The sequence below is a fragment of the Borostomias antarcticus genome (genome assembly GCF_949987555.1).
Source record: "Borostomias antarcticus genome assembly, chromosome: 15".
Taxonomy (NCBI): Eukaryota; Metazoa; Chordata; class Actinopteri; order Stomiiformes; family Stomiidae; genus Borostomias; species Borostomias antarcticus.
This window is the reverse complement of record NC_140248.1, coordinates 25139561-25156853: the sequence shown is the minus strand read 5'-3', so window position 1 is coordinate 25156853 and position 17293 is coordinate 25139561. Positions and strand designations below refer to the sequence as shown.

General features: G+C 50.6%; 1 protein-coding gene across 3 annotated transcripts in view; it reads right to left on the bottom strand.

Moving 5' to 3' along the window:
- The window catches only part of LOC311318350 (ribosomal protein S6 kinase alpha-3-like), a 29573-nt gene that overhangs the window by 6457 nt on the left and 5823 nt on the right, over positions 1-17293 (bottom strand). The window contains exons 5-18 of one of the 3 annotated variants that reach the window (XM_084449650.1): positions 17160-17240; positions 16928-17007; positions 14081-14187; positions 12721-12758; positions 11375-11517; positions 10916-10986; positions 7303-7391; positions 7017-7081; positions 6825-6927; positions 6039-6157; positions 5186-5311; positions 4858-4947; positions 3116-3274; positions 1400-1561 (exon numbers count right to left, since the gene is read on the bottom strand). In XM_084449650.1, coding sequence (XP_084305776.1) covers positions 1400-1561; positions 3116-3274; positions 4858-4947; positions 5186-5311; positions 6039-6157; positions 6825-6927; positions 7017-7081; positions 7303-7391; positions 10916-10986; positions 11375-11517; positions 12721-12758; positions 14081-14187; positions 16928-17007; positions 17160-17240 — 1433 coding nt within the window. The remainder of the gene's footprint in view (positions 1-1399; positions 1562-3115; positions 3275-4857; positions 4948-5185; positions 5312-6038; positions 6158-6824; positions 6928-7016; positions 7082-7302; positions 7392-10915; positions 10987-11374; positions 11518-12720; positions 12759-14080; positions 14188-16927; positions 17008-17159; positions 17241-17293) is intronic. The other 2 variants (XM_084449651.1, XM_084449652.1) reach the window with 2 other exon arrangements.

Genomic DNA, 17293 nt, shown 5'->3' with positions numbered 1-17293 from the left:
GTCCCTACTTAGGGCCATCCAATCCCTGTACACCCAGAGTGAGAGCTGTGTCCGGGTCCTCGGCAGTAAGTCGTCTTCCTTTCCGGTGGGGGTTGGCCTCCGCCAGGGCTGCGTTTTGTCACCAATCCTGTTTGTGATTTTCATGGACAGGATATCGAGGCGTAGCCGTGGGGAGGTGGGTTTGCAGTTCGGTGAGCTGGGGATCACGTCGCTGCTTTTTGCAGATGATGTGGTCCTGATGGCATCAGCTGCCTGCGACCTCCAGCACTCTCGCAACTGAGTGTGAAGCGGCTGGGATGAGAATAAGCACTTCTAAATCTGAGGCCATGGTTCCCAGCAGGAAACCGGTGGCCTGTCCGCTCCGAGTAGGAAATGAGTCCTTACCCCAAGTGAAGGAGTTCAAGTATCTGGGGGTCTTGTTCACGAGTGAGGGAACCATGGAGAGGGAGTTTGGCCGGAGAATCAGAGCAGCTGGTGCGGTTCTGCAGTCGCTTTACCGCACAGTTGTGACGAAAAGAGAGCTGAGCCAAAAGACAAAGCTCTCGATCTACCGGTCTATCTTCGTCCCCACCCTCACATATGGTCATGAAGGATGGGTCATGACCGAAAGAACGAGATCACGGATACAAGCGGCCGAAATGAGTTTTCTCCGGAGGGTGGCTGGGGTCTCCCTGAGAGATCGGGTGAGAAGTTCAGTCATCCGGGAGAGACTCTGAGTAGAGCCGCTGCTCCTTTGCGTCGAAAGGAGCCAGTTGAGGTGGTTCGGGCATCTAGTGAGGATGCCTCCTGGGCGCCTCCCTAGGGAAATGTTCCAGGCGTGTCCGGCTTGGAGGAGGCCGCGGGGTAGACCAAGGACTAGGTGGCGGGACTACATCTCCGCACTGGCCTGTGAGCGGCTAAAGATTCCCCAGGCAGAGCTGGTTGATGCTGCTAGGGAAAGGGATGTCTGGGGCCGCCTACTGGAGCTGCTGCCTCCGCGACCCGACCCCGGATAAGCGGATGAAGATGATGATGATGAATATAGATTATTTATATAAATGATCCACACAGCATCTACAGGTGCATCCGAAAAAAATAGAATATTATGAAAAAGTTCATTATTTTCTGTAATTTAATTCAAAAAGTGAAACATTTCAAGCCTTTTTTGTTTTATCTTTATGGTTGTACAGTATGTTCAGTATGTTCATTTATACACTCAATACTTGGTCAGGGCTCCTTTTGCACAAGTTAGTGCATCAACCTTGAGCAACATGGAGGCAATCAGCCTTGAAACATTTCACTACATGTGTAATGAATCTATAATATATGAAAGTTTCACTTTTTGAATTAAATTATGGAAAATAATGAACTTTCCACAATATAGTAATTGTGTGCGATGCTCCTGTATGGAGGGCCTCACCTCCGGGGCCACGAAGTTGGCCGTATAGCAGGGGGTCATCAGCAGCCCGTTCTCAGCTCTCAGCTGCTTGGCGAAGCCGAAGTCACAGATGCGGATGGACTCTGGGTTGCCAGACTCATCCACGTACAAGATGTTACTGGGCTTCAGGTCCCGATGGACCACCTGGGAACAAGGGATCACTCAGAACATGCATTCAACAAGACGTTGAGGGGATCACTCAGAACATATTCAACAAGACGTTGAGGGGATCACTCAGAACATATTCAACAAGACGTTGAGGGGATCACTCAGAACACACATTCAACAAGACGTTGAGGGGATCACTCAGGCATCACTCAGAACACATTCAACAAGACGTTGAGAGAATTATTCAGAATAGTGCTTCTATGTAGTGCTTCTATGTAGTGCTTCTATGTAGGGCTTCTATGTAGGGCTTCTATGTAGGGCTTCTATGTAGGGCTTCTATGTAGTGCTTCTATGTAGGGCTTCTATGTAGGGCTTCTATGTAGGGCTTCTATGTAGGGCTTCTATGTAGGGCTTCAGACAGAAAATCTCAACATTTTCCTGAAATCCCGTTTCCATGCTCTCCTTGGAGGTGGTGGAGGTGAGGACAGATCTGGGAAGGTTTGCTCCCTGATGACCGGATCACCATCTCCCTTCTCCTCCCCAGTCACCCCCGGCGCGTGCCCCCCCTTAGTTACCCCCCTCAACCATGAACGGGGGCTTTCTTTTTCCCTGTCTGGGGTTCTGGGCAGGGGACCGGCCTTGTAGTGACTGTCCTGTCCCCGGCCAATAAATCCAGAGGCAAAGCAAGAAGACAGGCTGTAAAAGTGCTACTCTGGCCAACATATCACCCTCTATTAAACCAATGACTGTGAGAGGGAAGTGAGTGCAGTTTGTGTGTGTGTGTGTGTGTGTGTGTTTCCCCCAGGGGGTTGTCAGGGGGGATGTTAGTCAGGACTCTCTTATCAAGTATTTAGACCATGTTTACTGCTCTGTGTAAATGTTCCAATAAACAAACATTTTCCAGGAGCTTGCTCGATCGCCTTGTTCCAGCTCACTTATCTGGCCCCTGGGTGATACTGGTTTTTTGCTTCCCTCTGGAATATGTAGGGGTGGGTCGTATGCCCACCTCCCTTGTTCTCTGTAAAGCGCATTGTGTTGCCGCTAGCCGCGATGCTAATTTTTTTCCATTGGCTTGTGCTAAAAAGGCTAGCGATCTAAAGGCTAGCAATCTAAAGGCTAGCAATCTAAAAGTCCACCATTTTTGGCATTCTTTTTTTGCTCAACTGCAAGTTGGTTCTTCATATGTAGAAGACACGGTACAGTAATCTATCAGCCAGAGATAGAGTCTCAAGTGATGTCCTCATGTTGTCGTCCGTTACTAGCAACTTCCTAAGATCTAAAGATAGGAAGCCTGTGGTGAAAATGAACAGCGGTTTCTAAACGTTTAACTATGGGTTATGCCCATGTGCATTATCCAGCTCCAGTGTTACTTTTACTTGTACTTTTGTCCAAGTTTACAAATCCTGTGTTCGGGGCGAACATGTAGAATTAATTGTTCTCATAAAGAAAAGCCCTTTAGTACGAACATTCTTACTCTTATTCTTAAAACGGCAGATTCCAGTGTGCTTGTAGGAGACTAGAGAGATTCCAGTGTGCTTGTAGGAGACTAGAGAGATTCCAGTGTGCTTGTAGGAGACTAGAGATTCGTACCCCCTGAGCATGCAGGTATTCCAGCGTCTTGGTGACGGTGTGCAGGACGGCGCTGGCCTCTCTCTCGGAGAAGAACTTCTGTCGGAGGATCTTATCCAGCAGCTCGCCGCCTTTCATCAGCTCAGTCACCAGGAACACAGAGCGCCCGTCATCACACACCTGCCTCAACACAGAGCACACACCTGCCTCAACACAGAACACACACCTGCCTGAACACAGAACACACCTGCCTCAACACAGAACACACACCTGCCTCAACACAGAACACACACCTCCCTCAACACAGAACACACACCTGCCTCAACACAGAGCACACACCTGCCTCAACACAGAGCACACACCTGCCTCAACACAGAACACACACCTGCCTCAACACAGAGCACACCTGCCTCAACACAGAACACACACCTGCCTCAACACAGAACACACACCTGCCTCAACACAGAGCACACCTGCCTCAACACAGAGCACACCTGCCTCAACACAGAGCACACACCTGCCTCAACACAGAACACCCGTCATCACACACCTGCCTCAACACAGAACACACACCTGCCTCAACACAGAGCACACACCTGCCTCAACACAGAACACACACCTGCCTCAACACAGAACACACACCTGCCTCAACACAGAGCACACACCTGCCTCAACACAGAACACACACCTGCCTCAACACAGAACACACACCTGCCTCAACACAGAGCACACACCTGCCTCAACACAGAACACACACCTGCCTCAACACAGAACACACACCTGCCTCAACACAGAACACACCTGCCTCAACACAGAACACACACCTGCCTCAACACAGAACACACACCTGCCTCAACACAGAGCACATACCTGCCTCAACACAGAACACACACCTGCCTCAACACAGAACACACACCTGCCTCAACACAGAACACACACCTGCCTCAACACAGAACACACACCTGCCTCAACACAGAACACACCTGCCTCAACACAGAGCACACCTGCCTCAACACAACCCCAATTCCAGAGACCTTTGGCTGCACAACCAGGAAGCCGTAGAAGACTCCCCCCAGCACACATCCAGGGTTTATCCCTATCCGGCCCCAGGGTTTATCCCCATCCATCCGGCCCCAGGGTTTATCCCCATCCATCCGGCCCCAGGGTTTATCCCTATCCGGCCCCAGGGTTTATCCCTATCCGGCCCCAGGGTTTATCCCTATCCGGCCCCAGGGTTTATCCCTATCCGGCCCCAGGGTTTATCCCTATCCGGCCCCAGGGTTTATCCCTATCCGGCCCCAGGGTTTATCCCTATCCGGCCCCAGGGTTTATCCCTATCCGGCCCCAGGGTTTATCCCTATCCGGCCCCAGGGTTTATCCCTATCCGGCCCCAGGGTTTATCCCTATCCGGCCCCAGGGTTTATCCCTATCCGGCCCCAGGGTTTATCCCTATCCGGCCCCAGGGTTTACCCCTATCCGGCCCCAGGGTTTACCCCTATCCGGCCCCAGGGTTTACCCCTATCCGGCCCCAGGGTTTATCCCTATCCGGCCCCAGGGTTTATCCCTATCCGGCCCCAGGGTTTATCCCTATCCGGCCCCAGGGTTTATCCCTATCCCGCCCCAGGGTTTATCCCTATCCGGCCCCAGGGTTTACCCCTATCCGGCCCCTAGCCCAGTGCTGAGGGGGACTCACGTCTTTCAGGGTGATGATGTTGGGGTGCTACTCACGTCTTTCAGGGTGATGATGTTGGGGTGCTACTCACGTCTTTCAGGGTGATGATGTTGGGGTGCTGTCCGTAGCGCAGCAGGATCTCCACCTCCTCTGTGGGATCCCTCTTGGCCTTACTGATGATCTGGAACCATGGAGGCGTTAGTGACCCTGACCCTGACCCTAACCCTGACCCTGACCCTAGTAACCCTAACCCTGACCCAGAACAGGAGCTTCCTGACCGAGCATGTTAACAGAGCTGATGAAGATGGATGGAGGGAGGGAGGGAGGGAGGGAGGGAGGGAGGGAGGGAGGGAGGGAGGGAGGGAGGGAGGGAGGGAGGGAGGGAGGGAGGGATGGATGGATGCTAACAGAGCGGTTACCTTGACAGCGTAGTCCATGCCGGTGCTCTTGTGGACGCAGCGCTTGCAGATGGAGTAGGATCCCACGCCGATGTCCTCCTTCACGTCGTACAGGTCCCCGAACTGAGACGGGTTCCTGTGGAGCTGCTACAGAAACACAGAAACAGCAATAAATACACACACACACACACGCGCGCAAACCAACTCATCACACACACACACACACACGCACAAACCAACTCATCACACACATACACATGCGCACACGCGCACACACACACACACAAACTCATCACACACACAACCAGCAGCCAACACAGCCAGGGGACTGGGAGTCGTCACACACGCGCACACACACACACACAAACCAACTCATCACACACATACACATGCGCACACACACACACACACACACCAACCAACTCATCACACACTCGTACACCCATAATAAAGTACATGGATCATAACCCGTGTGAGAGTGTGTGTGTGTGAGTGTGTGTGTGTGAGTGTGTGTGTGAGTGTGTGAGTGTGTGTGTGAGTGTGTGTGTGAGTGTGTGTGTGTGTGTGAGAGTGTGTGAGTGTGTGTGTGTGAGTGAGTGAGTGAGTGAGTGAGTGTGAGTGTGTGTATGAGTGAGTGAGTGAGTGAGTGAGTGAGAGTGAGTGAGTGAGTGAGTGAGTGAGTGAGTGAGTGTGTGTGTGTGTGTGTGTGTGTGTGAGAGTGTGTGTGTGTGAGAGTGTGTGAGTGTGTGAGTGAGTGAGTGAGTGAGTGAGTGAGTGAGTGAGTGAGTGAGTGAGTGTGTGTGTGTGTGTGTGTGTGATTGAGTGTGTGTGAGTGTGTGTGTGTGAGTGTGTGTGTGTGTGTGTGTGGTAGTACTTGTACAGAGGTCATGTTGGTCTGCTGAGGCTGATTCTCCTCCTCTGAACCAATGGCCACGAAGCTGAACCCTCTGAACAGCTGGTGAGCGTTGGCGCTGGGAGGGACACCGGGAGAGTCTGGGGGCAAGACCACGCCCACATGAACAAGACCACGCCCACATGAGCACAGCACTGTACCAAGACCACGCCCACATGAGCAAGACCACGCCCACATGAGCAAGACCACGCCCACATGAGCAAGATCACGCCCACATGAGCACAGGACTGTACCAAGACCACGCCCACATGAGCACAGGACTGTACCAAGACCACGCCCACATGAGTACAGGACTGTACCAAGACCACGCCCATATGCGCAAGACCACGCCCACATGAGCACAGGACTGTACCAATCTACCACGCCCATTTGAGTACAGTACATGTCCTCATCAGTACTAGTCAGTACTAATCTACGTCCTCATCCCTGCAGGTCTCTCTCTGAGGATGAACAGAGCTCCTCCCTCCCAGACCTCCTCCCTCCCAGAGCTCCTCCCTCCCAGAGCTCCTCCCTCCCAGAGCTCCTCCCTCCCAGAGCTCCTCCCTCCCAGAGCTCCTCCCTCCCAGAGCTCCTCCCTCCCAGAGCTCCTCCCTCCCAGACCTCCTCCCTCCCAGAGCTCCTCCCTCCCAGAGCTCCTCCCTCCCAGAGCTCCTCCCTCCCAGAGCTCCTCCCTCCCAGAGCTCCTCCCTCCCAGAGCTCCTCCCTCCCAGAGCTCCTCCCTCCCAGCAGAGTCAGCAGGTTGTTTACCTCGCGGGGTCTTTGCTGTGAACTCCTGATCAAAGTAGAAAGTGTCGTCAGGTCTCCCGCTAGCTGGTTTGAAGGGGGGCTGGCTCTCTCTCCTGAACAGCTTCTGGAAATAACATTTAAAAAGGCAGTTAAGTTACAGAGACATTCAAACACACATGAAGCTGACTCAGCGACCTGCAGGACGACACTCACGTTCCAGTCAATAGTGGAGAAAAAGGAATGTCTCTTTATCTCCTCCACTCCATCAGGACCAGCACCTGAGAACAGATCAGACACACGCATGACAGGACTACAACATGCTGGAAATACGCTTCACACAACACCATGTCTGAGTAATACAGCAGTAATGAACTATTGTGACTAGTATTCCCATCAGTGGGTTAGCAGATTACCTAGTTGTGACTAGTATCAGTGGATTAGCAGATTACCTAGTCGGTAGTATTGAGTGATAGACTAGATCAGTGGATTAGCAGATTACCTAGTCGGTTTCCGGGGTTGCGTTTGAACAGGTTGCGTAAGAGAGACTGGGCATCCTGACTCAGGAACTGTGGCATTCCCAGCTTCGCCCTGGAGAGGAGCAGAACGGGAGCAGAAGAGGAGTAGAAGGGGAGTAGAAGGGGAGTAGAAGGGGAGTAGAACGGGAGTAGAAGGGTAGTAGAAGGGGAGTAGAACAGGAGTAGAAGGGGAGTAGAACAGGAGTAGAAGGGTAGTAGAAGGGGAGTAGAAGGGTAGTAGAAGGGGAGTAGAACAGGAGTAGAAGGGGAGTAGAAGGGGAGTAGAACAGGAGTAGAAGGGTAGTAGAAGGGGAGTAGAACAGGAGTAGAAGGGTAGTAGAAGGGGAGTAGAAGGGGAGTAGAAGGGGAGTAGAAGTAGAAGGGGAGTAGAAGGGGAGTAGAAGGGGAGTAGAAGGGGAGTAGAAGGGTAGTAGAAGGGGAGTAGAAGGGGAGTAGAAGGGTAGTAGAAGGGGAGTAGAAGGGTAGTAGAAGGGGAGTAGAAGGGGAGTAGAAGTAGAAGGGGAGTAGAAGGGGAGTAGAGGTAGAAGGGGAGTAGAAGTAGAAGGGTAGTAGAAGGGAAGTAGAAGGGGAGTAGAAGTAGAAGGGTAGTAGAAGGGAAGTAGAAGGGGAGTAGAAGTAGAAGGGTAGTAGAAGGGGAGTAGAAGTAGAAGGGTAGTAGAAGGGGAGTAGAACAGGAGTAGAAGGGGAGAAGAAGGGAAGTAGAACGGGAGTAGAAGGGGAGTAGAAGGGGAGTAGAACGGGAGTAGAAGGGGAGTAGAAGGGGAGTAGAAGGGTAGTAGAAGTAGAAGGGTAGTAGAAGGGGAGTAGAAGTAGAAGGGTAGTAGAAGGGAAGTAGAAGGGGAGTAGAGGTAGAAGGGGAGTAGAAGGGTAGTAGAAGGGTAGTAGAAGGGGAGTAGAAGTAGAAGGGGAGTAGAAGGGGAGTAGAAGGGGAGTAGAAGGGGAGTAGAAGGGTAGTAGAAGGGGAGAAGGGAAGTAGAACGGGAGTAGAAGGGGAGTAGAAGGGGAGTAGAACGGGAGTAGAAGGGGAGTAGAAGGGGAGTAGAAGGGTAGTAGAAGTAGAAGGGTAGTAGAAGGGAAGTAGAAGGGGAGTAGAAGTAGAAGGGTAGTAGAAGGGGAGTAGAAGGGGAGTAGAAGGGGAGTAGAAGGGTAGTAGAAGGGGAGTAGAAGGGGAGTAGAAGGAGAGTAGAAGGGGAGTAGAAGGGTAGTAGAAGGGGAGTAGAAGGGGAGTAGAAGGGGAGTAGAAGGGGAGTAGAAGGGGAGTAGAAGGGGAGTAGAACAGGAGTAGAAGGGGAGTAGAACAGGAGTAGAAGGGTAGTAGAAGGGGAGTAGAAGGGTAGTAGAAGGGGAGTAGAAGGGGAGTAGAAGGGGAGTAGAAGGGTAGTAGAAGGGGAGTAGAACGGGAGTAGAAGGGGAGTAGAAGGGTAGTAGAAGGGGAGTAGAAGGGGAGTAGAAGGGGAGTAGAAGGGGAGTAGAAGGGTAGTAGAAGGGGAGTAGAAGGGGAGTAGAAGGGTAGTAGAAGGGGAGTAGAAGTAGAAGGGGAGTAGAAGGGGAGTAGAGGTAGAAGGGGAGTAGAAGTAGAAGGGTAGTAGAAGGGAAGTAGAAGGGGAGTAGAAGTAGAAGGGTAGTAGAAGGGAAGTAGAAGGGGAGTAGAAGTAGAAGGGTAGTAGAAGGGGAGTAGAAGTAGAAGGGTAGTAGAAGGGGAGTAGAACAGGAGTAGAAGGGTAGTAGAAGGGGAGTAGAAGGGGAGAAGAAGGGAAGTAGAACGGGAGTAGAAGGGGAGTAGAAGGGGAGTAGAAGGGGAGTAGAACGGGAGTAGAAGGGGAGTAGAAGGGGAGTAGAAGGGTAGTAGAAGTAGAAGGGTAGTAGAAGGGAAGTAGAAGGGGAGTAGAAGTAGAAGGGTAGTAGAAGGGTAGTAGAAGGGGAGTAGAAGGGTAGTAGAAGGGGAGTAGAAGGGTAGTAGAAGGGGAGTAGAAGGAGAGTAGAAGGGGAGTAGAAGGGTAGTAGAAGGGAAGTAGAACGGGAGTAGAAGGGGAGTAGAAGGGTAGTAGAAGGGTAGTAGAAGGGGAGTAGAACAGGAGTAGAAGGGGAGTAGAAGGGGAGTAGAAGGGGAGTAGAAGGGGAGTAGAAGGGAAGTAGAAGGGGAGTAGAACAGGAGTAGAAGGGGAGTAGAACAGGAGTAGAAGGGGAGTAGAAGGGGAGTAGAAGGAGAGTAGAAGGGGAGTAGAAGGGGAGTAGAAGGGGAGTAGAAGGGGAGTAGAAGGGGAGTAGAAGGGGAGTAGAAGGGAAGTAGAAGGGGAGTAGAAGGGGAGTAGAAGGGGAGTAGAAGGAGAGTAGAAGGGGAGTAGAAGGGTAGTAGAAGGGGAGTAGAAGGGGAGTAGAAGGGGAGTAGAACGGGAGTAGAAGGGGAGTAGAAGGGGAGTAGAGGTAGAAGGGGAGTAGAAGTAGAAGGGGAGTAGAAGGGGAGTAGAAGGGTAGTAGAAGGGGAGTAGAAGGGGAGTAGAAGGGGAGTAGAAGGGGAGTAGAGGTAGAAGGGGAGTAGAAGGGGAGTAGAAGGGGAGTAGAAGGGTAGTAGAAGGGGAGTAGAAGGGGAGTAGAGGTAGAAGGGGAGTAGAAGGGGAGTAGAAGTAGAAGGGCAGTAGAAGGGGAGTAGAAGGGTAGTAGAAGGGGAGTAGAAGGGTAGTAGAAGGGTAGTAGAAGGGGAGTAGAACGGGAGTAGAAGGGTAGTAGAAGGGGAGTAGAAGGGGAGTAGAAGGGGAGTAGAAGGGGAGTAGAAGGGGAGTAGAAGTAGAAGGGGAGTAGAAGGGGAGTAGAAGGGTAGTAGAAGGGGAGTAGAAGGGTAGTAGAAGGGGAGTAGAAGGGTAGTAGAAGGGGAGTAGAACGGGAGTAGAAGGGTAGTAGAAGGGGAGAAGAAGGGGAGTAGAAGGGGAGTAGAAGGGGAGTAGAAGGGTAGTAGAAGGGGAGTAGAAGGGGAGTAGAAGGGGAGTAGAAGGGGAGTAGAGGTAGAAGGGTAGTAGAAGGGGAGAAGAAGGGGAGTAGAAGGGTAGTAGAAGGGTAGTAGAAGGGGAGTAGAAGGGTAGTAGAAGGGTAGTAGAAGGGGAGTAGAACGGGAGTAGAAGGGTAGTAGAAGGGGAGAAGAAGGGGAGTAGAAGGGGAGTAGAAGGGGAGTAGAAGGGGAGTAGAAGGGGAGTAGAAGGGGAGTAGAAGGGGAGTAGAGGTAGAAGGGGAGTAGAAGGGGAGTAGAAGGGGAGTAGAAGGGGAGTAGAAGTAGAAGGGGAGTAGAAGGGGAGTAGAAGTAGAAGGGGAGTAGAAGGGGAGTAGAAGTAGAAGGGGAGTAAAAGGGGAGTAGAAGGGGAGTAGAAGGGGAGTAGAGGTAGAAGGGGAGTAGAAGGGGAGTAGAAGGGGAGTAGAGGTAGAAGGGGAGTAGAAGGGTAGTAGAAGGGGAGTAGAAGGGGAGTAGAAGGGGAGTAGAAGGGGAGTAGAAGGGTAGTAGAAGGGTAGTAGAAGGGGGTATTTTAGTGGATGACTACTCTATTGAACGTATGCTTATGGGATGGGGTGAGGAGGACGGTAGCCTACTTCAGGATCATGGTCATGGTCTCCTTTCGATCCTTCCCTTGGAAAGGCAGAGTTCCAGTGAGCATCTCGAACTAGAAAGAAAACATCCGATTTATTCAATGACCACAAAACTTGGGATCAGTGTTCAAAATCCCGGTGTTCAAAATCACAGGTATCCTGCTAAAATACCCATCTAAATAACAACATAGATTGATAATATCACTCCTCAACAATCATTTTTTCCCAACTGCATAACTTATTTATTATCATCCAGGTTTAACATATGTTTAACATAGTAGATGTTTACTGTTCAAACTTTCCCCTCACATTTGGCGATTACTATAGCTGCACTACATTACCCATAATGCCCCGTGTTGGAGCGTCAGAATGATGAGCGGCTCATAGAGGCTCATGGGTAGTGTGGTTGTTATGGTTAGCGCCCCAGATCCAGACCCAGTCAGCCCTGCGTCTCCCCCTCACCATGAGCACGCCGTAGGACCACCAGTCTGCGCTGTGGGTGTGTCCCCTGCGGTTCACCACCTCGGGCGCCATGTACTCCACCGTGCCACAGAAGGAGTACGCCTTGTTCTCCTGGTCGATGGACTCCTTACTCAGCCCGAAGTCTGGGGACAACAGGACCGCAGCACGTCAGGAGCCCGTGAGGTCAGAGGGCTTAAAGACCCTTTAATACATTCTGAATGATCAGCACTTGTTGATAATAATACTAACTTGAAGTTACAATGTAATAAACATGAACCCCACATGGAGAATCCTTTCATCTGCGCTCGCTACAGGAGCGCTTGGCTCAAATCATTTCCTGGATATATTTTCCATTTCCCCCCAAATATTATTTTGTGGATAAGAACGTTTTAGTATGATTATTATAGCTAATTCACATGCCCATCAAACGTGTTTGAGGTTGCAGAAACCGCATACTAGATAAATATATCTGTACATCATTATGCATGATAGACTGAAGGAAAATGTTAGAATAAACATATTTTGAAAAGCGCCCAAATTTGATTGGCAATGAGACCCGGTCCAGGAGGAGGGGACATGGTCCAGGAGGAGGGGACATGGTCCAGGAGGAGGGGACATGGTCCAGGAGGGGACATGGTCCAGGAGGAGGGGACATGGTCCAGGAGGGGACAGGAGGGGACATGGTCCAGGAGGGGACATGGTCCAGGAGGAGGGGACATGGTCCAGGAGGAGACAGGAGGAGACAGGAGGGGACATGGTCCAGGAGGGGACATGGTCCAGGAGGAGGGGACATGGTCCAGGAGGGGACATGGTCCAGGAGGGGGACATGGTCCAGGAGGAGGGGACATGGTCCAGGAGGAGGGGACATGGTCCAGGAGGGGACATGGTCCAGGAGGAGGGGACATGGTCCAGGAGGGGACATGGTCCAGGAGGGGACATGGTCCAGGAGGGGGACATGGTCCAGGAGGGGACATGGTCAGCCATTTTGAAGAATAATGAATTCCCACTTCTGCCCCGTGGCTGATCTCACCCTTCTGCCCCGTGGCTGATCTCACCCTTCTGCCCCGTGGCTGATCTCACCCTTCTGCCCCGCGGCTGATCTCACCCTTCTGCCCCGTGGCTGATCTCACCCTTCTGCCCCGTGGCTGATCTCACCCTTCTGCCCCGTGGCTGATCTCACCCTTCTGCCCCGTGGCTGATCTCACCCTTCTGCCCCGTGGCTGATCTCACCCTTCTGCCCCGTGGCTGATCTCACCCTTCTGCCCCGTGGCTGATCTCACCCTTCTGCCCCGCGGCTGAGTCAGGCGAGGTGTGCAGAACGTGACCAGGAGGGGAGGATCACTCACCTGTGAGCTTGATATGACCCTCCTCATCCAGCAGGATGCTGAAACAGAATGATCTCAATAACTACCACATCTGACACACACACACTCAATAACACACACACACTCAATAACACACACCTACCACATGACACACACACTCAATAACACAACTACCACATCTGACACACACACACTCAATAACACAACTACCACATCTGACACACACTCAATAACACACACACACTGAATAACACACACTCAATAACACACACCTACCACATGACACACACTACCACATCTGACACACACTCCATAACACAACTACCACATCTGACACACACACTCAATAACACAACTACTACATCCCCCACACACACTCAATAACACACCTACTACATCTGACACACACACACACACACACTGAAGGGTTAGGGTTAGGGTGTGAAGGGTTAGGGGGTGAAGGGATAGGGTTAGGGGGTGAAGGGTTAGGGTGTGAAGGGTTAGGGGGTGAAGGGTTAGGGGGTGAAGGGTTAGGGTGTGAAGGGTTAGGGTTAGGGGGTGAAGGGTTAGGGGGTGAAGGGTTAGGGGGTGAAGGGATAGGGTTAGGGGGTGAAGGGTTAGGGGGTGAAGGGTTAGGGTTAGGGGGTGAAGGGTTAGGGGGTGAAGGGTTAGGGGGTGAAGGGTTAGGGGGTGAAGGGATAGGGTTAGGGTGTGAAGGGATAGGGTTAGGGGGTGAAGGGTTAGGGGGTGAAGGGTTAGGGGGTGAAGGGTTAGGGGGTGAAGGGTTAGGGTTAGGGGGTGAAGGGTTAGGGGGTGAAGGGTTAGGGTTAGGGGGTGAAGGGTTAGGGGGTGAAGGGTTAGGGTTAGGGGGTGAAGGGTTAGGGGGTGAAGGGTTAGGGTTAGGGTGTGAAGGGTTAGGGGGTGAAGGGATAGGGTTAGGGGGTGAAGGGTTAGGGTGTGAAGGGTTAGGGGGTGAAGGGTTAGGGTTAGGGGGTGAAGGGATAGGGTTAGGGGATGAAGGGTTAGGGGGTGAAGGGTTAGGGGGTGAAGGGTTAGGGGGTGAAGGGTTAGGGGGTGAAGGGTTAGGGTGTGAAGGGATAGGGTGTGAAGGGATAGGGTGTGAAGGGTTAGGGTTAGGGTTAGGGGGTGAAGGGTTAGGGTGTGAAGGGTTAGGGTGTGAAGGGTTAGGGTTAGGGTGTGAAGGGTTAGGGTTAGGGTGTGAAGGGTTAGGGTTAGGGGGTGAAGGGTTAGGGTTAGGGGGTGAAGGGTTAGGGTGTGAAGGGTTAGGGTGTGAAGGGTTAGGGTGTGAAGGGATAGGGTTAGGGGGTGAAGGGTTAGGGTTAGGGGGTGAAGGGTTAGGGTTAGGGTGTGAAGGGCGTACTTCTCTGGTTTGAGGTCTCTGTAGATGATCCCCAGCCCATGCAGGTGGTTCAGGGCCAGAGCCAGCTCTGCCAGGTAGAACTTCACATCCTCCTCCGTGAACATGACCTGGGAGAGGAGGCAGCAGCTCACATCATGAATGAACTCGCAGGCACGCACCCACACACACACACACACACACACACGCACGCACGCACAAGCACGCACACACAATACAGCCACAGCAGTTTCTTTAATAACGCTGTCAATACTTCTAGCTCCGATAGTGCAGCTGTTCTAGTTGGTCTCGTGTAGCGTGACATTATATTTAATCAATAAACCACGAGAGGCCGTGTGTTATAGTGATTTTATAACAGCTAGGGGGCGGTGTTAGGCACAACGCGAAGCGGAGTAAAACCCCCCTAGCTGTTATAAAATCACTATAACACACGGCCTCGAGTGGTTTATTGCTTTTATACAACGGTTACTACAGCTATTAGTGTAAAATAAACACACAGCAATGTAAAATATGAACATTTATTCAAAACGAAGCATCATTCCCTCAATTCCGCTGAGAAAAATAGTTCCTCTAAAAAAAAGGTTGCCAAGCAACAGATGCATTGGATGGAATGTTCAGTTGTTTTGAAAAAACACAATAATAGACCCACAATGCACTGGGTCAAACGGGAGGCGCATTAATACTGAAAAGGGAACGATACGCGGCCCCAGGTTACTTAAGCAATCGACCACGAGAGGCAGTGGGTTACAGGGGGTTTTACCACAGCAAAGGCCTCGAGTGGTCAATTGCTTTTCTACAACGGTTACTACATATATATATATTCACAAAAAACACTCAGTAGTAACATTCAATCACTTCTTTACCGATCATTCTTATCATTTTAGTATTTACAAAATCTTCCGCGATAGGCTATAGTTATGAATTGAATGGTTGCCAGGCAACATAGGCTCTCTCGCCTATTCGGGTTGGCCTTGATCACATAAAGCCTTGGATTCACTGGAAGACTTTCACAATCTGAACAGATGATGAAATGACTGAGTATACACTAGACTGGCTTCTGAGAGTATACACTAGACTGGCTTCTGAGAGTATACACTAGACGACTGGCTTCTGGGAGTATACACTAGACTGGCTTCTGAGAGTATACACTAGACTGGCTTCTGAGAGTATACACTAGACTGGCTTCTGAGAGTATACACTAGACGACTGGCTTCTGAGAGTATACACTAGACGACTGGCTTCTGGGAGTATACACTAGACGACTGGCTTCTGAGAGTATACACTAGACGACTGGCTTCTGAGAGTATAAACTAGACGACTGGCTTCTGAGAGTATACACTAGACGACTGGCTTCTGATGATTTTTGTATGACAACTGAAAAACTGTTTACATTCAACGACTGGACTGGGTGGTGACGAGTTTACACTACACGATTGCGTTCAGAATCTGCTCCAAAATATCAAACATGTTTGATATGCTCCGACTTGGATCGGGAGAAGTCTGTTCTCATCATACACTTACCGATTTAAATCTGTACCCCTCATACACTTACAGATTTCTGTGCCAAATTCCACTCCGACTACCCCCAACTAGTGCAGACTGCTGCTGACTAGGACAGACTCGGCAGGATTGTGAGTCCTGTATAAAATCGGGCATAATATCTTGTAGTGTATCCTCATCTTAAGCCATAAGGGCATAATTCGGGTGGTTCACGTTTATTTGAATATTTCCAGCTATGGTGCGGTTATTAAAACAGTTCTCCAGAGCACTCGTTTTTGCTGGTAGGGGTGTGGAAGTGTTGGAGTCGGACTGATGAGTGCGTTTTTGTAATAGGACACGAAAAAGGCGAGGTTGCTGCGAGTTGTTGCTACGCAAAGCATAGCCTACCCCTTGATCTTATCAATGGCCTCGTCAATGAGATTGACGGCGCATTAATACTAATTGTTATGCGGTCGCAGCCGTGGGTTACAGAGTATTTTACCATGGCTGCTAGCCAATCAGAATCAAGTATCCAAACTCTCCGTTGTAGAAAAAGTATTTTAACACGGCTTCCAGCCAAGCAGAATCAAGAACCAGAACTAACCATTATATAATGCCTTGTATTTAATCTGTGTTGTATTTAATCTGTGTGTGTTGTATTTAATCTGTGTGTGCTGTATTTAATGTGTGTGTGTTGTATTTAATCTGAGTGTGTTTTATTTATGTACAGTGCTTTGGTCGGCCTAGGCTGTTTTTAAATGTGCTTACAAATAAACTTGACTTCACCCCTCTGGTGAGAGCATGGGAGAACGCTTTCTGAGAAACAGCTCAAGCCACGGTTTCACTATGTACTGTACGTATCTGACGTTAGTTAGTGAGACTTTTTCCCATCAGGTTGAATAGTTATTGGTTGAGAATAATGTTAGGCTAATAATATGCTAATGCAGATAGTTGTGTGTTCTCACCCCTTTATGACATCAGCAACCCAACACTGAGGTCAATACATCGTGTTGTCTGCACACTGCCCCAGCCAACGCCAACCAACACCAAGGTTAGATTGGTGTGCCATGATTGTTGAAGACTGTTGCCATTGGCTGGATGGATTTTGCAGCCGAATTTTTAACTTCCAACATTCTAACAACTTCAGAATGTTGTGAGTTGGTTGCCGCTGGTTGAGGCCGTGTGTGTGTGGTGTGTGTGTGTGTGGTGTGGCGTGTGGCGTGTGTGTGGTGTGGTGTGGTGTGTGTGTGTGTGTCGTGTGTGTGTGTGTGTGTGTGGGCACCTTTACAAACATGCATACAGTCAGTAGAATCTGAATGCTCAGTAATCTGAATGCTATATGTGAGAAATGAAGCCTGATCTTCTCCTCACCTCTTTGGACAGACGCGTGAACAGATCTCCCCCCCGGAGGAAGTCCAGGATCAGGTAAAGCTTCCCTTCTGTCTGGAACGCTGTGAACAACCAGGATCGTCATCGTGAGCAAATTCTCTTCAAGAACAACCTGGCTGTGTGATCAACTCAACACTACCCGTCTGAACCTCTTCTCAGAAGCACATTTCCTAGACTAGTCAGAGGTTTCTGATTGGTTGAGTCAGTAACTCACCGTAGTGCATCCTGACGATGAACGGGTGGTTCACATCCACCAGGATGTCTCTCTCCATCTTGGTGCGGACCCGGTCTCTCACTGGGGAAACACAATGATGTTCAGCCATGTTACCAGTGACCTGAACACGCATC